The following is a 25,803-nucleotide window of genomic DNA, read 5'->3' as shown; positions in this document are numbered from 1 at the left end:
TCCTGGAACTCACTCTGTAGACCAGACTGGCCTCTGCCTCCCAAGTGCTGGGATTAAAGGTGTGTGCCACTACTGCCTGGCTCTAGAACAGTCTTTAGGGGCTGTCTGTGCCAGTCAGCTCTGTGCTGGCCTCCAGCTAAAAGGGGGCATCTGTCTAATTATTTCCCTGGTTAAGCCTAATGCTCTGTCAGTGCCCTGAAGATGAACTTGGGGTCAAAGGACACCTGTATCTGCTCCTCTCTGCTTACTGCCACAACTCATCTCTTAAGTTGGCATGGTAGGAAGGGTCGCCAAGCTTAGCCCATGAAGGCTGCCAGAGCCAGGACTCCAGGACCCTAGGTGGTGTCTGACCGAATTGATGGACAGCAGGTTGGTAATGCAGAGCTACTGGTGTATGAAGGAATGTCACTCCGATGGCCATCACTGCCATCACTGCCACCTCTAACTTGTTCCCTCCTCGCTGAGGACCTACAAGGCAGGAAGTACATCACCCTGAGCTCAGACACATCCAGGGTCATAAAGGAAAATGCACACCACTGGATTTGAAGTTGATGAAGTTGTAGAAGCCTAGGTTGGGTCCCTGTTTGTGGACAATGGGGGAATGTGTGTGGAAAAGGGAAGGAAGATGGTGGTGCCCACAAAAACTGAATTGGGTTTATAGCCCCGGCTGGCTGAGCAGCAGCTGATGACTGGCGTGGACCATGTGGTCACCACCCATGCTTGGTGCAGCCTCCACAGTCACAGAGATGATGGACCTCAATTCTCTGGAACCCTTTCCATCAGCCTTAACTAACAAGACTAAGACCAAAGCAAGCAATCTGTGATGAGCATGATGAGCCAAGCAAGCGATCCATGAAGAGCATGATGGGGATTCCTTGATCCCTGAGAGTGACTCACCCTTGCTGCTCTTCCAGGAGGCAGGGCAGTATCCCAGAGAGGGTGTGGGCTATTTGGGCTAGCACACTGATCAGATGCACCCAGATGTCCTGCCCGGGAGCCCCCTTCCCACTGAATCATGTCTGCTAGCCTTACCAGCAGGTTTCTGAGACTGTCAGTCACAGAGTGCAGATGGACACAGGACCCACGCTCCCTCCTGCCCTGATTCTCGAAATCCTGCAGCTTCACCCTTTCTCTGAAGTTTCTCCCCTTCCTTTCTGAGTCAAGCAGAGCCTTGTTCTTTGGAGTTGGACCCTCAGTGCTGTGTCCCTAAGCTTTTTCCCTTCCAGGTCCAAGTGGCTTAGGTGCTCAGGCTTAATAGGCATATTTGATGTCCAGCCTATGAGCCTGGGTTCACCTGTAAAGGTCCCTGTCATCCTATCCCCAAGTTCAGAGGAGCCTTCTCGCCCCTGAGTGGGCCTTGCCCACCCATCTGGCAGACGGGAAGTAATACAGAATTACTGCTCCTTTCACACAGAGGCACTGTCCAACCGATGAGCTGTGGGAGGTGGCATGTAGACATCGTCGTCATCAGGGGCTGATGCTGTACGGGTCTCTGTAGTCTCACAGATCCTCACTTGCCCATCTGGAGCCTCCTCATGACCACATCTGGGCTTTTCTTTCTGCTCTGCCTCCCTTCCTCATGATGCAGCAGACTCCTGGGACCGACCACCTCCCAATTGAACTGCTGGCACAAATCCTACTGCTTCAAAGGAGACCCCAGCTGGAGAGAGGCCCCTCACCATCACTGCCAGCTGTACAACACTCTTCTAGGTCCAGTCTTATCGAACCTCAAACCCCTCTGACCTCCACGAGTCTCACCCCAGAGTAAACAAGTTGACTTCAAATTTTTTAAAAATGGAGTGGCAATACTCCATGTGGCCACGTGGAGAATCACATAGGCAGAGGGGGTATTTAAGGCAAGGCATATGCTTTGGGCAGATGGTTGCAAGAGTCTAGGGACAGACTGAGCAGAGGCTCCCCTCAGGAGGCGCAAGCTTTCCCTAGCTCCCTCAGTGCAGTAGGCCCGAAGCCCAGAGTGCAGTGTGGAGTAAGGACTTTGGTGATACAACCACAGGCAGGCTTAGCATTTGCAGTGGTATATGTGATGGTTAGGGTGGTGGTGGTGTTGTCTTGCCAACCTGACACACACTAGGGTCATTTTGGAAGAGACCCTCAATTGAGAAAATGTCTCTATCAGATTGGCCTGTAGGAAAGTCTATGGGAGAATTTTCTTCGTTAATGCTTGATGTGGGAGGGTCCCGCCCACTGTGGGTGGGTCTACCCTCAGGCAGGTGATCCTGTTGTAGAAGGAACTAAGGCTGAGGAAGCCATGGGGAGCAAGCTGGTAAGCAGCATTCTGCCATGTCCTTCTGCTCAGGTTCCTGCTTTGAATTCCTGCCCTGACTTCCTTCATGATGGACTGTCAGCTGTAAGACTGAATAAACCCTTTCCTTCCCAAGCTGCTTTTGGGCTTGGTGTTTATCACAGCAATAGAAAGCAAGCTAGGACAGGCTAGCTGAAACCCTGCCTGCTAGCTCTGCATTGCTCTGACAGCTTTATCAGACTGAACACAGTGACTGCTCTGGCTCTCGTTCTGCTCTCTCTCTCTCCACACACAGTTGGAGCCAGCAGAGGCCTCTGCTCCTGCCAGGCCCTCCCTGACCACGTCTCAGGCTTCTCCATCTAGATTTCCCGGTATGCAGCAATTATTTGCCAGCCAGCATAACACAGGCAACACTGGCCTCCTAAAATGTACGCCCACCTAGATGCCTGGCAGAAAGAGCGTGCCCGCAGAGGTGCCGGGTTGATTATTCTGCCACGCTGTCTGCTTTGTTTTCCCATCAGCTCCAGCGGCAGCTCACATTCCTTCAGGGCTTCGCCCTTCCTCCACTCTTTGAAAAAATGAGAAGTCACCCAAAGAAATGATGATTCCATGCGGTTCCAGCACACGGAGCCAGCCAGGCTGTGCTGAAAACTGTAAGTCAATCTGGAGCTTTCGGTTAGTGAAGGCCCTGCAAGGCTCGGGCTGTGTAGGTGCCACGCTGGGAGCTTTACCCAGCACAGCACACTGGGTCCCTCAAGGCAGCCAAGAGGGACAGTCATTCCAATTATGAAGAGGACAGTAAGCCATGGAGGGAGACTGGCTAGCGAGGCCACATTGCTAACGAATGGTGATCCCTGGATTTGAAGCCAGAAAGACTGTCTCTGACCATGAGGATAGGCCTTGTGGCAGGCATATATTCTCTGGCATTCCAGGCTGTAAATTCTTGGATGGGAAAATAAATGACTAAAATAAAACAAGTAAGTAATTTAAACAGTCAACCCTGGCCCCAGAATGCATTGGACACAAGTGGAGACTTAATGAGGTCTTCTAAACACCAGAATGAGTGGAGCATGAAGAATGACCACAGGGTCCCCAAGGAGGCCTGAGGTCACAGGGTCCCCAAGGAGGCCTGATGACCACAGGGTCCCCAAGGAGGCCTGAGGTCACAGGGTCCCCAAGGAGGCCTGAGGTCACAGGGTCCCCAAGGAGGCCTGAGATCACAGGGTCCCCAAGAACGCCTGAGATCACAAGGTCCCCAAAGAAGCCTGAGGTCACTGGCCCATCACCTGGTTTCAGGGAAGGCCTGGCTCTGTCACGTCTCAAGCAGAATATCTGGGTGGGACAAGACACTGCAGTTGGCCAAGGAAGGCCATAGGCCCATCTGACAGAGTTGGAAGGCCGGGGTGTGGGGTGTGGGGGAGAGCACAGGGTGTGGGTGGCCCTTTTCCTCTGACTAGACTCAGCTGGCTTCTGGGCCAAACCGGATGGATTCCAGAAGAGATGTCTGGTATTCTTGTGGCCCACACCCTTCAGCTGGGACCCTCCTTGATTTCTTTTCTACTTGGCATCCCAAGTGTTCCAGTGTTTGCTAGGGATGGGGACTCATTCTTTCCTTCATAGGAACATTACCTTTCTCCCAGAGAATAAATTCCTCATGCACGTATACATAAGCACATACATGCACATGTGTATACATATGCATGTGTACATACACAAACAAAATTTAAAACAAATAAGCCAACAAATATACTGGGTGTGCTCAGCACATGCTTCTTTGTGTAATGCTGGGGAAGGGATGACAATGGATCTCCAGGGTCAACTCCTGACAGGAAAGCTTAAGTGGCCGACTCCAGGCTGATAAGTTCAACAGGCACCTGCCACCTGAGGAATACAACTTAAAAGTTGGCAACCTCAGACCTCAACACATCCATGCCCTGTCCACCTGCCCATGCACATACAGGTGGGGGAATGACATGAAGTTAGTACTAGAGAGTAACAAGATGGCCACATAGAAGTCACAGCTCTTCCACAGCCAGTAAGCAGCCACCAGGGAGAGATGCAGGAGGGACAGGCCCTGTCCTTGATGGCCACCAGGGACAGATGCAGGAAGAACAGGTCCTGTCCTTGATGGCCACCAGGGACAGATGCAGGAAGGACAGGTCCTGTACCTGATGACCACAAGGACAGCAGGAGGGAAAGGCCCTGTCCTTGATGGCCACAGGGACAGATGCAGGAGGGACAGGCCCTGTCCTTGATGGCCACAGGGAGATGAAATGTCCAGGAACAACTAATGACAAAAATGAAGGAAGACCAAGGCTTAGGGTCACTGAGGGAAAGGGTTTATCTGGCTTACACGTGTAGCTAACAGTCCATCACTTAGGGAAGTCAGGGCAAGAACCTGGAGTCTGGAGCTTATGCAGAGGCCATGGAGGAGTGCTGCTTCCTGGCTTGCTCCACCTTCTTTCTCATAGAATCCAGCTCACTGTGGCCTGGGCCCTTCCCCGTCAACCACTAAGCAAGAAAACCCTTGACAAGTAGATCTGGTGGAGACATTTTCTCAGTTGAGGCTCCCTTCTTTCAGATGACTCTAGCTTGTGTCAAGTTGACATAAAACCACCCAGGACAGTCCCATTGAAGGAAACGCAGGTGCTTCCCAGAAACACGGGCAGCTGGAGCACTAGGGCCTGTCCCTGGCACGTATGAAACAGGCTTCTTCAGTTGGCTGGTTTGGTTTTGAGTCACGCTCTCTCCATGTAGCCAGCTGTCCTGGAATTTACCATGTAAACCAGGCTGGCCCAGACTCACAGAGATCCTCCTGCCTCTGCCTCCTGAGTCCTGGGACTAAAGGTGTATGCCACCACCATGCCTAAAGCATGGTACATTTCGAGGTGCAATGTTACCATCAGTCCACAAAATTTAATTTAATTCCAATAAACTCCCAGAGGGATTTGGGGACGAAAGAATAGAAGCAACACAGTAACTATAAAGTTACATGAAAACACTATCCCAGCAAACTCTGAAAATGAGCAATGAGAAAGACACACACACACACATACACACACACACACACACATGCACCCACACACACACATACATACACACACACATACACACACACACACATACACACATACACACACACGTGCACACACACATACACACACATGCACACACACGCACATGCTCGCACACACACACATACACACACACACGCACACACACACATACACACACACACACACGCACACACACACGCACGCGCACACACACACATACACACACACATACACACACGCACACGTGCACACACACATGCACACACACGCACATGCTCGCACACACACACACACACACACGCACACACACACACACACACACACACACGCGCACACAGCCTTGTAATGAAGGTGTGGTGAGTCTGGTACCCAGAACAGGACGCTCCTGAAACAGTGCCACATGCACGAAGAGGTTGGCTATCTGGGAAAGGTAGCATTTCAAATGGAGGAAATGTGTCTCCAACAAGCAGCACTGGGACATTTAGGCTCAAAATACTTCCAGATGGATCCAAGATGGATAAGAAAACAGAAGAGGACTTTTTAAATAACCGAAGCAAGGGGGAACCTTTAAAAAAAAAATCACACAAGTCCCAAAGCAAAGCTTGATCATTTTCACAGAGAAAAGAGAGATTTCTACACAGCAAGAAGATTACACAAAGTACAGACAATTGCAACTGGATGGTGTTAGTACAAGCACCCCATGCTCCTCGCCCTCCCCAGACCAGCCTGGTACCCACCATTTATCTCCCACCACTCCTGAAAGCTTCACCATGGGCTTGGGTTCCACACACCCTTGGATGGCTGCCTTCTCTACTACAAGCAGATCAGTCTTGCTGGGACCCTGGTGTCAGACTCTGCTGATGAGGACTGACAAAAGCATCGGCCTCAGTGAAGAGGCAGGGTTGGTCAGGCTGTGACAGAAGCGAACAACACAACAGGAACCATTGTGTTGGCCCCAAGAAGAGACAGTGCTCAGACCAGAGCCTTGACAGCTGAGGCCTTCTGGGTCCTAGCTTTGAGGGCCATAAGCCTCCTTCAAATGCCAACTTAGCTCATGGATCACCTAACTTCTACACAATTCAGACAGTGACATGTGCCTGGGAGGCAGAGTGCAGTGTGCAGGTGTCACATGGAGGCAGATTGGAGTGTGCAGCTGTCTCCCAGGTGTCACATGGTCATTGCCAGCTCAATTACCCACAGAAGTCCCTACAAGGTGGGTCTCTAACAGTCCCCTGAGATGGAGTAGGGAACACACGGCATATGAGCCCCACCCCACCCCCAGATCTATAAGCGGTTAGCAGTTGTGAAGGGTGAGAAGCTATCCAAGTTCTGGTAACCCTTCACCCATGTTCCTGTGAGCAACCCCAATAAACTCAGATTTGGGGGCCTTCAGTGGAACTGTCCTCCCTTCCTGTTTCTGGAATGAATAGAAATAGACCCCCTAAGAAACATGTTAGAGAAAGCCCTTGCGCAGGGAAATACGGAAAGCTGTCAGTCCCCGGCACTTTCTTCCTGGCTTCTGGGTCCCCCAGGTTGTCAGGGCTGCTAGCAGGAGTGTGAGGGAGGCTGACAGTAGACCATCCTAAGTGAGCTGCGTCTGGGGTTTGTGGTCAGCTGTGCGTCCGTGCAGAAACGCACATTCTGCAGCCTCCAGGTTTCTAGGAAGGCACTGTCAGCCAAACAGCTGCTTTTCTTGACTGCTGTCCAGCGAACTAGGGAAAGGTAGGCATGATCCCAGCCCGGTGCTGACTACACAGCTGACCTGTGTGCCTTGGCTGCAGAGACTGCTCTCCCCACAGTAAAATTTGGCAGCTCCAGCCCCAGAGATGAACAGAGGGGCTCTATTGTGGGCATCTGGCTGGAGTAGACTGTTCCCTAGGCTTCAAGGCTTCACAGCCTCCCTGAAAATGTCCCCTTCTGCCCCCACTCCTGACCAGCTCAATAGTGATTCAGTGAGAAGGGAGAGAGCCCTGGAGCCAGGCCAGCCAGACTCTCAGTCCCCTGCCTGTGACCTTAAACTAGGAACGTAATCTCTCTGGACCTCAATAACTCAATTTTATTGTTCACTTATAACTAATTGTGTGTGTGCACAAGTATGTGCACACATGTTCACACATGTGCTTGTACATATCTATGCACTTGCATACAGAAGCCAGAAGCCAACCTCAGATGTGTTCCTCATTCACTTTCCCCCACCCCAAGTCTTTCTGATTAGACCCCAGGATGTTCCTCCTCTCCAGCACTGGAATCCCAGACACACATAGCCACATTTGTCTCCAGCACTGGAATTCCAGGCACGCACAGTCACACTTGGCTTATGAAATGCTCACACAGCAAGCACTTTACCAACTGAACTGTCTCCTCAGTCAGCTCAAGGTTAGAATGTGAATAAACATGGCATATCCTGACAGTAAGGTTGCCATGGAGAGGGGCTGAGTCTGTTTCTGATTAATGTTGAGTGTGGTACCTACTATGGTATCAAGTGTATAGCATATATACAGGTGTTGAGTCCATCCACATATGGCCTAGTACATAAGAGCCACTCAGGCTGGGATACCATCTGACATAGGCAGGGCCCAGAGACAGACATTAGGACAAGAAACCAAGTGTAGGCAGTTAATTTTTTATCTGACCCCAAGATACTTCAGCCCCTCAGGCTCATGGGGCATGCCTTGGTTTCCCCACAGCTGTGATAAGACACCCCAACAAAAGCAACTTAAGGGACCAAAGGTTTATTCTGGCTCATGATTCATTGCCCATCACAATGGGGAGGGTCCATTTTCATTGTGGGCAGGGATTCTAGAATGTATAAAATGGAGAAAGCGAGCCAACCACTACAAAGCATTCCTAGCTCTCTGCTTCTTGGTTGTGGGTGTGAATGACCAGCTGCTTCAAGCTCCCTGTCTACAGGCAGCATCACACATACAAGCCCAGAGCAGTCACACGTGTGCTCGGCAGGCCAACTAAACAGTTGGTGGCCAGAGTCTCCAGTTAGTCCCAGAGCAGTCACACGTGTGCTCGGCAGACCAACTAAACAGTTGGTGGCCAGAGTCTCCAGTTAGTCCCAGAGCAGTCACACGTGTGCTCGGCAGGTCAACTAAACAGTTGGTGGCCAGAGTCTCCAGTTAGATCTTCACCTTGCTATTCAGTTCTACCTGGGATCCCACCTCATCCCCTCCACTCAGCAACTTTGGGCTTTTCTTCTGCTAGGCAGAGAAGCAAGAAACTCAGTTGGCCACAGTGAATGCTCAGTGCTCAGACTGACAGGCATCGTCCCTTCACAGTTTCATTCTGTTCTTTCTGACCTTGCCCCACTCTTCTCTTCTGTCTCTTATTTTAAATTATGCAGTCCTCTTGCCTCCAAGTTGGCTCAAAGATACAAAATTATAAACAGTTATGAGACTGGAGAGATGACCCAGTAGTTAAAGTCACGTGTTGATCTTGCAGAGACCGGGCCTCAATTCCCAACATCAACATGGTAGCTCACAATCACCTATGACTACAGTTCCCAGGGATCCAATGCTCTCCCTCTTCTGGCCTCCATGGTTACCAGACACACATGTGGTAAACATACATTATGCAGGCAAAACACACATGCACACAAAATAAAAAAGTACGTCAGAAAGCTGTAAGCATCGGTGAACTTGTATTTTAACAATGGGATTTGGGTGAAGGGTCCTGATTTTGGAACTTGAGATTAAAATAGAATTTTAATTTATTGTGTGTGTATGTGTGCTTGCATGCATGCATGTATATGTATATGTGTGTTAATGTGTTCATGCGTGTGCATGTGGTACACATGTGTGTGTACATGTTCATGTGGGGGCTTCTCATATACCATGAAGGAGGGCATGCATGTGTAAATGCACACATGTGTGGAGGCCAGGGGCCAACTTTGAATGTCTTCCTTGGCTACATTTTGAGACATGGACTCCCACTAAACCTGGGGCTCACTGATTCCCCTGGCTGACTGGTTCCACACAGACTGGGACAACAGGCATGCACTGCTTGGCTGGGAATCCAAGTTCAGTCCTCACACTTGCATGGCAAGTACTCTGATGACTGAGCCATCTCTCCCATCCCCCACACTTGGTGACTGAGCCCTCTCGCCCCAACCCCCTTCTGTCTTTTTATGCTACTTATCAAGGCTGGGTTCTCAGCATTGATGACTACAGAATCAAAGTATCAATTGACTATGAAAACTGAGGTGTTGAAGATGCCCTAATCCTAATCAAGATCTAAGTCAATATCTAAGTCTTCATTTAAAAATAAATAAGCGTATACCTCTTATTAATATACTCATTTGCTTTCATCTTTAATAAATGATGAGATTTTATGTATACCTGAGAATAGTTTAGAGTACATGTCTTTATAATTTATCATCCTTAAATGTTTTATCTATATACCTATTTTACATTCCCATTTACCCAGGATCACACATAAATTTCTTGGATAAAACGGGGTCACAAATGGAGGTTTTTTTGTTTTGTTTTTTTTGTAGTGGTTGCGTTTTTTGCTCTTGTTTGGATGTTTTGCCTGCATGTTTGTCTGTGTACTGTGGGCATCTCTGGTGCCTGAAGAGGCCAGAAGATGGCATCAGATCCCCTGGGACGAGTTACAGATGATTGTGAGCGTCCGTAACAGTCCTGGGAATCAGGTCCTGGTGCTCAGCAAGAGTAGCCAACGTTCTTAACCACTGAGCCATATATCCTGTCCCTCAGTGGAAAATGGCTAAGAAGCCCTGCTCTAGGGTGCCACAGGATAGGCCATCCCTGCTCTAGGGTACCACAGGATAGACCATCCCTGCTCTAGGGTACCACAGAATAGACCATCCCTGCTCTAGGGTACCACAAGTGAGACAGTCCTTTTTTAGGGTACCACAGGATAAACAGGCAGGGAAATTATAACAGTTACTTAGTCAAAAGGCTAGCACTGTGGGAAGTGGGCATCTTGGCGTAGGCATCCTGGCTTTCACCTGGAACCCCCTAACTCCACCGCACTCCACCCCACTGCCCAACCACACCTACCTGAAGCAGAAAGTCAAAGAGAGCCAGACGTGCCCACTCGGCATGGTGGATGCTCAGGCACGGGATCTGGCCTGGCCAGTTGCAGCCTCGGGCCAGCAAGGCCTGGTACTGCAGCCAGCCCAAGGCCAGAGAGTTCTGGTCCTCATCTGGGTCTCTTAGGTGCTGCACATCCGGTGCCCACCAGATGAGGGGCCTTACACTGCCATCTGTGTAACGGTAGGGCAGAAGGGGACTGTGGAAGCTCCGGGCTACCGCAGGCAGGCTCCGTTGGAGTCCCAGCACACGGTCCACATGGAAGGATAGGACTTCATGCAGGTCCCTGGGCCTCTTAATCAGGCCACAGAGACCATGGGAGCAGAGCTGGCTGAGCCTGAGAGGAGATATGTCCTGGAGGGCATCCCCAGCAGATAGTCCAACCTGCAGCACCTGCCCATGGGCAGGGACCCTGGCTTTGCCCACCACCTCCCCATGGGCCAGTAGCCGAAGAGTCTGTACATCATGTTCTGTGAACCATGGTGGAGCCTGCCCCCATGCTGCAGTACTGGCCAGCCCAGGGGTCTCAGTACCACACCACGGGGACTTTTGCAGGTCCTCAGCAGAGCCAGGCCACCATGGAGCCCCTGACCTTGAGGGGGACCCCCCAGCCTTCCCACCAGTCAAGACTCTGTTCTTGGCTCCTGGCAAAGGATCTCCATCCTCTGCTGGCTGTGACCTGAAGCTCTCTTCAGCAGTATCTCTCCATGCCTGGAAAGACGCCTGGCTGCTCTGTGTGAGTGAGATAACCATGGTGACTGTCTTGCTCTGTGTCTCTTGGACTAAGCCATCATGGCCAGGCTGGTCCAGAGCTGTGCCTCCTGCATCTCTGACCTCCTCCTCTATTAGAAGTTCACGACGCTGGGCACTGAGAGTCGGTTCTCCCATCACAGTAACATTTCTCCTGACACTCAGTGGGTGTCTGCTTCTGTCTACTTGCCTTCTGTGGCTTTGCTTCTTGGCACAGACCAAGATGGACTTTCTGGGCAAAGCCTGCCCTGTCCAGAGGCCCAGGTTCCTCACCAGCTGCCTCTGGCTTGAGTTCAAAGTCTGCTGAATCCTGGGGTCAGACACACCAATTTCCCCCCGAGGCTTCATGGGACTAAGTCCTGGGGTGGAAGCTGGATGTTCTGGAGGAAAATGAGTAACAGCCACTGCAGACAGGATCATCAAGAGGCAGAATGCCATCACTGACCGCTTCTTGCCACAAAGCCTTCTCCAGAGCCAAGATGCCTGAGGATGGGGTAAAAAAGCTGGTGTGAGACCTGGGACAATCGTCGGCTCCAAAACACAGGACAGCAATGGCAGTGGAGAGAGCATGGGGGGACAGGAAGCAGCAGCAGAAGGACACTTAACTGCCACTCACAGGGGAACATGACAGCCCAGCCAGCTGCACCCACCCCTGCTTCAGAGCTTGGCTTGCTTCTTATCCAGCCTTCACTGATGCTTATAGACATACCTGACCTCTCTGGATAAGCCACCATACAACTGTGACCGCCATGCCTCTCAATAGATCCCTCCACACCCACATGTGTCTCCACCCACCATCTCATGCTGACCCCATTCCTTTCAATTCTGTGGTCTTTATTACCATTTCAAATACAAACAAAGTATTCCATAGAAAGAAGTCCAAGTCATGCTAAGAAAATCAGGGGAAGGGGCCCAGCCATTGAAGTACATTCTCTCCTTCCAGGAGACCTGAATTCAGTTCCCAGCACCCACATTGGGCAACTCACAGCTGCTTATGACTCCAGCAGCATGAGATCAGGTCATCTTTTTCAGCTTCCATGGGGTATTCATACTCACATAGAACACAGATACAGACAGACACACAGAGAGAGCTTTAAAAAAATAAAAAGTAAAGAAAATTGGTGGGGAAACATGCCCCCTTCTCCCTGCAGGCAGTCATGGCCCTAATCTGAGGTGTACCACACAACGGTGCACTGAACTCTCAGTGTACACAACCCTGCAGAAACACCCGAGAATCCCTACGAATAACACTAAAGATCTCACTATCTGTTTCCATGGCCTGGTAACTCCTTTAGCCATCCGAACGACTAGACAAATTGGAATTATATAAATCTTCTTTTAAAGTTAGGAGCGGGGAGATCAGGCCCAATGAGCTGGGACAGACACATTCAGATAACACTGAGAGCAAAAGTGTCTGTGGGAACATTCATTTGGATTTTTCTTCTTCTAAAGTGAAAAAACAAAGATGTGATTTGAAGTTGAATTCACAGTCTGTGTTCTCAAAGGGCTGGACAGCCCTTGGATAAATAAATCGCCTTCTAAGATAGGCCAGGAAAGATGGGGTGGATCCTGCTGTCAGCCTCCCTTGGCTTCAGGAAACCTGGGGGGAGTTGGCGAATGTGCAGAGAGAAAGGCTCAGAGTGGCCGTGAACAGATGCCCTCTGCGGGGCCACACACATGAAGCTTTGGGAAAGAAAAGTGGCTTTGATCAAACTTAAAAAAATCTCTAAAGACAAATATGCAGCTAAATAACAAAGTGTGAATGAAAAGGGAAGGATCGTAATGTAGAATATTCTAGAGTCTACAGGCAGAACCTGAGCTGACCTCCCCTGCCTGCCAGAACCACTCGGCTGACAAATCTCAATATCCAAGTGCCCACATCTGCCCTGAGAGCACTGCAGCAGGAAGGGCTCTGCAACAGCTCTCCTCTCTAATCCCTGCTCTCTACCCTTCACCAGGATGCCTTTCAGTTCCTGGGGAAGATACTGGGGGCCAATAGATACATCCTCCCTGAGCTGCAGAAAACTCACAGTCCAGGCATCCCCTCCAGGTTCTGAGCTTCCAAAGCTGTGAACAATATGGAAGCCACACACCTCTGTCTCTGTCTCAGAAGATCAACAGGGGATCACTGTTCACCCAGAGGGACCATGTGAGGACTAAGTGAATCGAATTGTGTAATAGGCCTGCTGTACCCCTCCCATGAGCGTTGGGGTCCCCACTGCACTCTTCTCATGAGCGTTGGGTTACCACTGCTCTCTCCTGTTGTGGTGCTAGGTGCCACACTTGTGTTTGAACACTTGGTCCTCAGCAGCTGGCCCTGATTCAGAAAGCTGTGGGGCCTTTAGGAAGTCTTGATGGAGGAAGAGGGTCACTGGTGTAGGTGGGTCTTGAGGCTTGACCCTTACTTCCTGTCCTCTCTCAGCTTCCGCACTGTGGATGCAATATGACCAGCTGCCTCATGCTCCTGCCTCCAGAGCTTCTCAAACCATGAGTCAAACATCCCTCCACTCCCCGTCCGCTCCCTTAACTTGCTTCTTGAGAGGAGAAAGGTGACATGCCCCCTTTTCCAGACGCCCTCCTCTCTTTCTGGGGTCTAAAATCCACCCCCTCAGGTCTGGGCACATTGTAAGATCAGAATAAAAAGTGGGGATTCCTAAGACAGGGGCATGAAAGGCTTTTTTATTCTAAAACTTCAAGCGTGGGCATCGAGGAGGCAACCTGGCTGAAGCATCAGCAGAGGTTCTGTCTGAAGGTGAGAGGAAGACAGGGTTAGTCTTGGTAACAGCATGTGGGGAAGTGAGCCAGAGGGCATGATGCAGAAGGGCCAGAATGGAGATGCAGAGGGCGTGATGCAGAAGGGCCAAAATTGAGATGCAGTCCCTGGAGCAGGATGGGGGTGGCCTCATAGCTAGGCCTTTTGTTTTAGTTTCTTAGTTCTTAATGTTTTGTTTATTTTGTGTGTGTGTGCATGTGCCTGAGTGTGTGTGAGTGTCATGTAACAGTGAGTGTGCATAGTGTGCCTTAAGTGTGTAAGTCCTGTGTGTGTATGTGTGTCTTGTGATAATGTATGTGTGTGTACATGTATTTTTATGAGTCAAGTGATAGTGTGTCTATGAACGTCCTGTGCTGAGTGTGTATGACTGTGTGTGTGTCCAATGATGTGTTATAAGTCCTATGCTGAGTGTGTGTGTGTGATTGTGTGTCCAATGATGTGTTATAAGTCCTGTCTGAGTGTGTGTGTATGTATGTGTGTCTGACTGTGTGTCCAATGACAGTGTTATGAGTCCTGTCTGGGTGTGTATGTGTATGACTGTGTGTGTGTGTGTGTGTGTGTATGTGTGTGTGTGTCCAATGACAGTGTTATGAGTCCTGTCTGAGTGTGTGTGTGTGTGTGTGTGTCCAATGACAGTGTTATGAGTCCTGTCTGAGTGTGTATGTGTATGACTGTGTGTGCATGTGTGTATGTGTGTGTGTGTGTCCAATGACAGTGTTTTGAGTCCTGTCTGAGTATGTGTGTGTGTGTGTGTGTGTGTGTGTGTGTGTGTGAGTGTGTCCAATGACAGTGTTTTGAGTCCTGTCTAAGTGCATGTGTGTTTAGTAGATGACTGCTCTGGCTCTGATTCTGGGTCATTTCTAAAGATGTGCCAAGCCTTGTTCTCTAATCTTCATCCCTTTCTGACTCCTCCACCCCCTACCACCAACCCCTGAGTTATCACTACTGACCACGACTGGGGCTGGCAGAGTCTAGAATGTTGAGATCCTGTGTCACTTTCCTCAGGTTTAGTTAAATAACTGTCATAAGGAAAATCTGGCTGGGATGAGAAGGAACGCATGAGCTGATGTCCAGAGACAGATTAAAGCCACATGTCACCATCGTCACATGTTTCTGTGACTGTTGGAACCCTGACGCCCTTTTTTTTCTAAGACAGAACAAGGAATATGGTTTGGGCACTAGCCTCTGGAACAGAGGTGATAGTCCCAGCCACAAAGCCACCAGGCACACGGAGACCATCTGCTGTTTAGATCTGTGGGGCACCAGAAGGCTGAGCTGTCCCTTCTACTGAGGGCAGAGTCCCAGGCTGTCTGTCTCCAAAGCCACAAGCTGACCAGGCTCCAGTGCTCAGCCCCTTGGGGAAATCATGATTTTCTTTCCACATCAACAACTCCAAGGCAGGAAAGGGCTTTCACCCCTGTAATTTCTGGCTCAGCCGATTTGAAGGAAGAAAAGCTAAGAAATGGAAACTGAATGTTCACTTGCTGTTCCCTGTGTGCCTGGGGCTATTTGGGGGACTAATTTATATTAAGTTGTTGATCCTCCTGCAGGGAGTTAGGAGCCAGAGGCTAGTGCATTTCTTATTCACAGAGCAGGAGAGGGAGGCCCCCCAGGGACAGTGCCAGGCACTAAGCTGGTGTTATACCCTGGGAAGGCACCCCAGCCTGAACTCTTGGAGGTTATGTTGGGTTTCAGGAATGGTCTGGCTCTGAATGCAGACTTAATTGTTTAGGACTGGCCAGCTCATCAGCTCTTGAATGCAGACTTAATTGTTTAGGACTGGCCAGCTCATCAGCAACAGGAGATGCGAAAGAAACCAAAGGTGTGTGGCCACCCATGGGCATAAAAGCAAAAATCACTGAAGGGAAATGAAAATGTTTTGAGCTACATATTCATTCAAAACAAAAACTGCTGTGTCTCTTGTCTGTGATTTTCCTTAATTTCTATAATCAGAAGACTAACAATATCAAATTAGAAATGTGAGTATATCTGACTCCTTCCTACCTGGGCACATTTGAGAAGCAACATCAAAAGTCACTTCCTAATTATCTATGCACTCAAACAAACAGGCAAACAAAAACAGGGGAGCCAGGCAGGTGCTACATTTCCTGGTTGTTCCAGAAGCAGCTCCACATTCAAGACCTCATGAAGCTCCGAGTTCACAGAGTTCTCTTCCCTGGCCTTCATGCTACCCTGTAGCTGCTTGTGCTCTTCTCAGCCCCTTCTCCAAGCTTCCTGTGACCTCACACAGTCCCTTCCTGTGACCTCACACAGTCCCTTCCTGTGACCTCACACAGTCCCTTCCTGTGACCTCACACAGTCCCTTCCTGTGACCTCACACAGTCCCTTCCTGTGATTTCACACAGTCCCTTCCTGTGACTTCACACAGTCCCTTCCTGTGACTTCACACAGTCCCTTCCTGTGACCTCACACAGTCCCTTCCTGTGACCTCACACAGTCCCTTCCTGTGACCTCACACAGTCCCTTCCTGTGACTTCACAAGTCCCTTCCTGTGACCTCACACAGTCCCTTCCTGTGACTTCACACAGTCCCTTCCTGTGACTTCACACAGTCCCTTCCTGTGACTTCACAAGACCCCTTCCCTAGCTTTCATATAACCTACTCACCTCCAGTGCACTAGAGACACCACTACAGGACCAGATGAAGTTGATCTTCTACTGAGAGAATCCTAAAAATCACCAATATTGACAACAGCAGCTAAGAGGGTCATTTCAGAAATAAACAAATCTACCTGTGGTCATCTAACCATGAATGCTCCCAATTGCCAGATCTGGTCTGATCTCAGAGGGGTCAGGCCTAGCTACTGCTGGAATAGGAGACCTAAATTAAGCAGACAGAGTCCCCCAGCTGTTGTTGGTCTTGTGACTTTGACCATGATGGTGATTCTACAGCAGTTACAGGAACCTCCATGCAGCAGCACCCTCACTGGTGGAATGTGACCCCTCTGCCTGCTCATGAGAGGAGGGACTCTGCTGGAGGCCAGGCTCCAGGCTACACCTGAGTGTACCATGGGGCTCGATGGCCCCCTGGCCCGCTGACCCTAGAAGCCTCCTCCCCACAGACTCAACTGTAGTATCATTTGTTCCAGCTCACAAGAGCACCAGTGTGGGGACACCACAGGTGAGACGGAATGTTGGAGACCTGTCATTTCCTCTGCCACACATTTTGCTCTCAAATGCCTGGGACTAGGGCTGAGGTCAAGCAGAGTGAGAACTGCCACTGAAAAAGTAAAGACATTTGCTCTCTGTCTGCTGCTCCCCACCCATTAAACACTTCTTCTCTGGCTGCTCAGAGGCCCAGACTCAGAGATGGAGGTGGCTGACTACATCTTCCTATCACACATCTCCCCTCCTCTGAAGGAACTCTTGATAACAGGAGGTAATCCAGCTTCTCTGTCTCTAACGTCCACCCCAGCCTCCAGCAGGTGGTAAGAACTTACAGGACTGGATGAAGTATGTGAACAAGACCCACAGGTCAGTTCTGCCCTGAATATGTGTTTTGTTTGGCCTGAAGTATTTTAAATAAATCTGAGCCAATGTTGAAAATACTATTTTTTTAAAAAATCACATTTGCAGCTTCCCAGGGCAAATGCATATATCCTCACAGCTAGAGTGGAACATGGCTCTTCTTGACCATAACTGGGCTTGCCTCAGCACCCCCACAGTGTGCACATGCACACATACACACACTACACACAAATATATACACATAGCACACATATGTCCACACTCAGCAAACACACATGTGCACACACATGTGAACACACATAGCACACACATTTGCACACAGCACACACATGTGAACATACATGTGAACACACATAGCACACACATGTGCACACAGCACACACATGTGCATATACATATGCACACACATGTGCACATACATATGCACACACAGCACACATGTGCACACGCACAGCAAACACGCATGTACACACACACAGCCATCATCTTCCAGCACACAGCACACATGTGCACACGCACAGCAAACACGCATGTACACACACACACACACAGCCATCATCTTCCAGCACTAATCTGCCTTTGACATTTCATTTCCCTCACTTTTTTTTTAAATCAGAAGATGTCATTTAAACTTGAGAAGACAAAAGACACACAGACCTGCCCTCTCTTCCAGACCCACTCTCTTTCTAAAGCCAGCAGCCTGGCCCACCAGCCATTCAGTGCACAGTTATTAGTCCAGGGCTACCCTGAGTACAAGAACCACTGACCTTGCATGACTATCTGCATTTGAGTTCAGTAACAACAGCATGTTTGTTCCTGGGAACACTGGCCATATTCTAAGAGCTCATATGCCACTCATGGGCAGCTCCTGTGTTAGAGCCACAGAAACAACAATTCTCATATCTCAGAAAGTCGACTCAGGAGACTTGAATATAAGATCTGAGAGTCTTAACCAGGCAGATAAAACACTGGTTATCCCAGAACTCAGGAGGTTGAGGTCAGAGGGAAGAGTCTAGGACCAGCCTGGATCTCAAAAAGAAAAACAAGAGAGAGGAGAGGAGAAGGAAGGAGAGGGGAGGGGAAGGAAGGGAATTTTGACAAGTCCCCGTACTTGCACCGCACTGTGCTGTGGGCATTGTGGGAGGAATCATACACATTAGTCTGCTGCCTTCCAGGGTTTCACTGTTTAATTAGGGAGAAAGGTAAAGTTAAAAGAGCACAGGAAGCCCCTGATGCAGCCATCTTGCTTCTTATTCCAAGCCTAAGGCTGGTGGCCACAGCCTCCCTCTATGCTATCACAAGGGTGCCATGCCCCTACCAGACAGAGGTCCACAGGGAGGGACAGAACAGACGTCATTCCGTGTGTCTGTAGCACCACCAGAGAGTTAGGAAGTCCCCCCGCTGCACGTAGAGCACCATCTGAGTTCAGCTGGAGTTAGAGCAGGAGCTTAGCCTGCCAGCTCTGTGGAAGGTGGAGAAGTGAATGGGCTCAGTCAGGACAATCAAAAGAGACATTTGCACAGTCACCAACAGCAGCTCACAGATCAGGAGAGGGTTAAATTAGGGAAATACGTAATCTGAGCTCAAAACATGGTTTAGGTCTGTAAGAATAGAGATGCTTCTGGACCGAGGTCTGAGGAGATTGTTGTGGGGAAAGGGGTAGCTAACGTAGCTAAGAGGTATGGCTAGGGACTCACATGGCTAGAACTCAGGCCTGGTAAGTCTCTATCTTTAGGCCTGATCTTTAAAATGCGTCCAAAAATTATAACCTATGCATCTAAAGGATTAAGGGCTCAATGAAATAATGAATAAGGAGTCTTGAAATCTCAGTGCTTTAGCAGAATTATAACATTATTCTGTAATGATGCAATCCAACAAAGCCCTGGGCATCTGTCTGTCCTTCCCACTGAGGGGAACAGTCCGGCCACAGCCAGTGTGGTGCCCAGCACACAGTAGAAGCTTGTTGGAGATTCTTTTGCTTTTGCTGTTTGCTTTGGTCTTTATTTATGTTTGTGTTGTTTGTTTGCTTGTTTTAATGTTTGTTTGAGACAGGCTCTCACTATGTAACCAAGACTGGCCTTGAACTTAGAACAATAATTCTTCCTCAACCTCTGTGCTGTCTAGTTTTATGTCAAGTAGACACTGCTTAAGTCATTTGAGAAGAAGGAACCCCAACTGAGAAAATGTTCCTCTGTGGTGGTTGGAATGAGAATGGCCCCATGGGCTCATGTACTGGCTGGTTTTGTGTGACAACTTGACACAGGCTGGAGTTATCACAGAGAAGGGAGCTTCAGTTGGGGAAGTGCCTCCATGAGATCCAGCTGTGGGGCATTTTCTCAATTAGTGATCAAGGGGGGAGGGCCCCTTGTGGGTGGTGCCATCCCTGGGCTGGAAGTCTTGGGTTCTATAAGAGAGCAGGCTGAGCAAGCCAGGAGCAGCAAGCCAGTAGCAGCAAGCCAGTAAGGAACATCTCTCCATGGCCTCTGTGTCAGCTCCTGCTTCCTCACCTGCTTGAGTTCCAGTCCTGACTTCCTCTGGTGATGAACAGCAGTGTGGAAGTAAGCTAAATAAACCCTTTCCTCCTCAACTTGCTTCTTGGTCATGATGTTTGTACAGGAATAGAAACCCTCACTAAGACAGCTCAGATACATGAATGCTTAGTCACCAGGGAGTGGAACTGTCTGAAAGGATTAGAAAGATTAGGAGGTGTGGTCTGGTTGGAAGGAGGAGTGTCACTGGGGTGGGCTTTGAGGTTTCAAAAACCCATACCCAGTCTTCTAACACTCCTCTAACTCTAGCTTTCACTCCCTCTGCCCAAGGATCAGGATGTGGAACTCTCAGCTACTCCTCCTACACCAGCACTCCACCACACTCACCACCATGCTGACAACTATTAACCTCTGAAACTGTAAATAAGCCCCAATTAAATGTTTTCTTTTATAAGAGTTGCCATGGTCTTAATTTCCCCTGACAGCAATAGGACAATGACTAAGACACTCCCCACCAGTTTTGTCTGTGAGTGAGCCTGGTGTGCTTTCCATAATTAGTGATTGAGGTGGGCCAGGGGAGAGGCCAGCCCATTATGGGTGGGGTCATCCCCAGGCTGGTTTTTCTAGGTGCTATAAGAAAGCAGGCTAAGCAAACCATGAGGAGCAAGCCAATAAGAAGTACCCCGAATTACCTCTGCATCAGCTCCTGACTCCAGGTTCTGCCCTGTTAGGGTTCCTACCCTAACTTTCCTCATCAATGGACTGTGACAGAATTGTAAGCTTAAAAAAATCCTTTTCTCCTCAGGTTGTTTTGGTCATGGTGTTTAACCACATCATGTTATAGAAATTCTGACTAAGATAACCTCTCAAAAGCTGGAGCTACAGCCAGATAAATACATGTCATGAGATATCTAATGGTCCAGGAGTAGAGGCCATTATAAGAGCTCTTTCAGGCAAAGTGGCTTTTGAGTCTCCTAGTGAGCAGATCTCAATGACATATACAACATAGAAACAGCCTAAGTCTTCCTAATACCAGAGATCATTTGGTCTATGAAGCCATGGATGGGGGATTCTTAAACAGACAAATGCAGAATGCAGGGTTACAGGGGTCATTGGTGGCAGTCAAATGGGCTACTTAAAATGTGCTAATAAAAATAACCATGTACCCTATTGCCCTGTGAACACCCTGGAGCAGCTGGCTTTCAAAGCTGTGACGAGTACTTCACTGTGTGGTTCTGCTTTCCTGACAGAAAATGTCAGTGACTTCTCTTGGTGACAAAGCCACACGTGACCACATTCATTATCAAAGGAACTCGAGATTTAGTTAGAATTCTGACGAAATGAAGGTGTTAGCGTGTTTCAACCAAGCTTAGGGCTCCCTGAATTCTATGCCTGGGCCGCAGGTCAAGAATCCTTGAACTAAGTGCCCCTCTTCCATTGCTTTAGGCCCATCCTCTCTAGTTTACCATTTTGGGGGAAAAACAACAGGGCTGATATCAAAGCAGTTGTCTCTACTCCAATCCCCTTCTTTCTTCCTGGGATCTTGGATAGCAGGACTCCTGATGTTACCCCACTTGGTGCCCTTAAGGACCTATTTATTACATGGCAGTCAACAGAGGTCAAACTCAGGCCTCTTTTGCTATCTTAGGAAACATCATTTCTACTCTCATTACTGGGTGTGGCTGTCTACCAACACACAGTGCAGAGGAGCTTCTAGCTTAGTGTACATAACCCGACCAGTAGACACTGTGATCAGCAAGTAAAACTGGGATTAAATGTACATAGACTAGCCTCAAGTGGTCAAAGTTTGAATGTAGCCTTGTGGCCATACTTTTAGCTATTTAATCGGGTTCTTATATCTACCACCCTTCTCTACCTCAACCCCTTCCAACCCCTCAAAACCAGGTAGATGAGAAAGAGGGTTAGAGGGGAAAGGGGAAAAGGGATAGCAGTTAACTGCTCTCTCAGGTCTCTGGCACTTACATACCCTCCAAAGAGTCCCCAGAATTCCCTGTGTAAATTATCTTCCACTGGCAGAACCACTCCCCTGCCAAAGCATGAGACAAATCATAGTTACCGCTGTGGCAATCTGAAGCATCCCCATATCTCACACCTGGTATTAAAATAAAAACATAACTGAATTTTTAAAGAAACCAAAATTCTCACTATACAGCCTCGATCAGAACCCACCTTCTAAGTCCTTTGTAATTTAAAACTAGTCTAAGGAAGGTATTGTGAGAGTCTAAATCAATTGCTACCAAGGTTAGTGAATGTGACAGAGGAGCCAAGAAATTCTCCTGACTCTCAGGGAAGTGACTAGATAGGGTATCACTGCACTGGGCAGGCCATACCTGCTCCCAGGGGAGAGGAATAATTTTAACTGTGTTTCTGAAAGAAAGGATACAATAGTGTCTTTGTAGTTGCAGTAGGATCTGGGGAGAAATGGGATGGCTGAGCATCAGGTCCAACTGGATCACACACACACACACACACACACACACACACACGCAGGAAGTCTGCTACACAGAGGCCAAAGGAAGTGCTGTGATGCGCACCAAGAAACCCTGTGGTGGCCAGTGCCTGAGCAGGCTCCAGGTCCCCAGGAAGCACACACCAAGCCTCTGTGTGGGGAACAGAGCAACTCTGTCCTGGAAGAAGACTATGTATCCCACCTAACTCCCCCCCTCCCAGCATGGGCCCCACATGGCCCCTGCACAGCCATCCCAGTCTCCAGCTCTCACACTGCTCACAGATTCAGCTCCACTAGACCCAGAGTGGGAGAATTCCAACCAACCACAGCCTCGCACAGCCTGAGCCCCACCCTGGCTCCTGCAGCACAGCTTGAGCCCCACAAAGCTTGAGCCCCACTCTGACTCCTGCAGCACAGCCTGAGCCCCACCCTGGCTCCTGCAGCACAGCTTGCACCTCTGCATCTCAAAGTCAGCTGCCTGAAGCTCCAGCCACCAAGCTCTCCCTGCCCTAATGGACTGTGAGCCACAATAAAGCTTCTTTCTTCAACTGGCTTTTGATCAGGTATTCTGTCACAGCAGTGAGAAAAAGAACTACTGCAGGTCTCCGAAGGGAAATGTTCAATAATCAAACCTGAAGAAGCAGCAGCAACCAGATTTAAAAGAGCAATTTGTCAGAACTGTGCCTCAACTCTACATTCATTAAAAACAAATCAACAGCATTTTTAATCTTACAAGGAAAACCCAGGCAGACCGACAGAGAAATCCAGAAACTGCGCAGACCAGAGGACAGCAGGCCTAGCACCATGCCCCGCTCCATACAGACCATCACAGACACTGCCATATCCCTGACAAGGCTTGTGACACAGCACAGTACCTCTGGGCTTCATAGAAACCACGCCTCTTACTCTTGACACCCCCCACTTCCCTCCCTATCTCTCTCCTCTCCTTCCTCTGGCTGCTGGTTTTCCTATGAGCTCCAGGCTGGAGCTCTTCCTTTTCTTTAGAGAAAGGATGAAGAGAGCTGTGGGTTCTGTATGTTTTGAAATCGTCACTCTCTGAACTCATCTTACAGAGGCTACGGTGCTACTTCAGATGTTTCACCAAGCATTCTTAAGAACCAAGTCAACTTTTTATTCCTTGCTAAAAACACGAAAGTTTCCTTCAGCCCAGAGCATGAGAAATCACCTCATGGAGTGGTGGGACAGAGCCAAGACTGGAGCCGGAAGAAGTCAGACTTCTCCTGTTGATACAGTCTCATTAGCCAGAAGACAAAGCTCAATCTGTGCGTGTGATGAGCACCTGACTATGATTACCACCTTTCAGCTGCCCTGCCAGTGAGGAGAGCCATCTCATGGCACACTCTCAGGCTGCCATGCTCCCAGGTCAGCTCACAAGAAAGGCTATCCACAGAGGTAGCCTTGTGCACCTCCATGCCTCCATCTCTAGTCGCCATCTACAGATGCATCTCTCTCCTCCCTGGTCCCAACCCCTCCATAGCTGTTATCCAGCTCTTGGCAGATGGCATTTCTGGAAAAATCGCCTCCCAACTTGGCTCCTAAGCACAAAGCCACAAACCTGCTGCCCAGCCAAGACTCAGGGATTTGAATTCTCTGGATGGTACTGGAAGAGGATGTTTGCCCATTGCAAGCAAACACCTTTCAAATCAAACAGAAACTACCCACAAGTAAACAGTGTGTGACATAGCCCCTTCCAGTGGTCACTTAAGAGAAACCCAAGTCCGTGGCCGGTGGCAGAGCAGTGGACTAAAGGTGTCACCAGCCGCAGGTGGTACCACCCTTTAGCAGGGGTAGCTAGCTAGGCTCACAAGTCAGGAGGTAGGAAGCTAGGTGACTACGCTGACATCAGAAAGCCCAAGTGAGACAGCACTGGGGACATGAATAGCACACACTCATTTATTATCAGAACTGTTTCTAGTCTGCTTTTATGATTACAACAGTAACTGTAAAAGGCCAATTCAGAAGACTAATGGAGAGATATCATTTAGCCTTGTTCTGAAGGATAATGTATTTTACAGAATTTTGTCCACTGAGATGGCTGAGTGGGTAAAGGCATTTACCACCTTGCTGAGTTCAATTCCCAGAACGTACATAGTGGAAAGGGAAAGAGAAATGGCCTGAGACCAGAGACCACTAACACCCCTCAGAGTACACGGGTCATAAATTTTGAATGGAGACTCGCTCCTAAACCAGGAATCCAGCAGCACCTCAGCTCATACCTTGCACCTCCAGCCATGCCTCCTTCCAGATGTAAGAGTTCCTACTCACATGGAGCTGTAGAGAAGCTAGGAGCAAATCCAGGCCTCAGGGCTGAGCCCCCAACTCTCACTGGTCAGGGCCCTCACATTGGCACCAGGCACTGCTCACATATTGACCTACTTCTTACAAAGGTCGGCTGAGTTCCTGGGCCATGGGTCAACTTCCCATGAAGCAGCATCTTTGGGGACTTTCCATCTGTCCCCCCCCACCCCCCCACCCCCGGCAAAACCCAGAGAGAAAGGGATCCCTGGGGAGTTGCAAAGCAACCCTGGTACCTGGACTGCAGGTTTTCTATCAGAAGCAGACAGCACATCAGTCTGCCCTAAGGGTTTACATCAGTTAATGGCACAAGGGCAGGTTTTCACATTCTTGTTTTCCCCTCTTAGTGCTGTGAGGTTGGAAAAGAACCAAGTCCACAGGTCCTAGACTTTATCAGTGACTCCTCAGACCTACAGCCCTCCCCCCGCTCCTCACAACACCCCAACCCACTCTGTACTCAGTGCCCTGTCAAGCAGGTAGAGGAGGTGGGGCACTAGGACTTTAACTCAAAGGTGATGCAAGGCATTTTTTTAAAGCATCAATACACCACTTAGCCATAGAACACCATAAAATGTACACATCTTTGAGAAGGAAGGAGGTAACTTGAAAGGCTCTCGCCCATCAGGTCTGCCTTGGGTGCTCAAAGGAATCCTGTACTCTCTTGCAAGGATTTTGCCTAGATAACTGTCCAGCTACATGTGAGGGGCCCTTGACCAAGACTCCCCAGTTCTGGGCACAAATGAAAGTCACTGTGGCCTCATGAAAAAGCTTGAGGGATAACTGTGGTCTGGGATGCCGCGTGTGCAACTCATGCACGACTTCAAGGCCGCCTGCCCTGGCGCCCACCTGGACCCTCCGCCCTGTCCAGCAACTCCTACCATGTCCCCACGGCACTCCAGCAGGTTCCTGGGGCTCAGCCTACTGGCAGACTCATCTCTGGAGCTCAGACTTTCCAGGCTTAGGTCCACACCTTTCCCGCTGTGAGACTGTGGGGCAGGACACAACACAGGATGCTCCGCATGTGAGTCTATGTGTGAGTCTGCAGAGTCCTGCTGTCACAAGCAGCCGCTGGACCTTTCCAGAGTTTGCAAAGCCCCAGCCTAGCAGCGCAGCCCAGCCTCCCTAGTCCCCAGAAAGT

At 49.4% G+C, this 25,803-nt stretch overlaps 1 protein-coding gene across 1 annotated transcript in view; it reads right to left on the bottom strand.

Annotated features, from left to right (window-relative positions):
• The window catches only part of Gask1a (golgi associated kinase 1A), a 27,950-nt gene extending 2,169 nt beyond the window's left edge, over nucleotides 1-25,781 (bottom strand). Inside the window, exons 1-2 of the mRNA XM_031343947.1 lie at nucleotides 25,544-25,781; nucleotides 10,347-11,612 (exon numbers count right to left, since the gene is read on the bottom strand). Of these exons, the coding sequence (XP_031199807.1) occupies nucleotides 10,347-11,612; nucleotides 25,544-25,546 (1,269 nt within the window). The 5' untranslated portion in view covers nucleotides 25,547-25,781. The remainder of the gene's footprint in view (nucleotides 1-10,346; nucleotides 11,613-25,543) is intronic.
• Between the last annotated feature and the right edge of the window lie 22 nt (nucleotides 25,782-25,803).

Source organism: Mastomys coucha, unplaced genomic scaffold (genome assembly GCF_008632895.1).
Source record: "Mastomys coucha isolate ucsf_1 unplaced genomic scaffold, UCSF_Mcou_1 pScaffold23, whole genome shotgun sequence".
In the NCBI taxonomy this organism is placed as follows: domain Eukaryota; kingdom Metazoa; phylum Chordata; class Mammalia; order Rodentia; family Muridae; genus Mastomys; species Mastomys coucha.
This window is presented reverse-complemented; position numbering and strand designations above follow the sequence as displayed.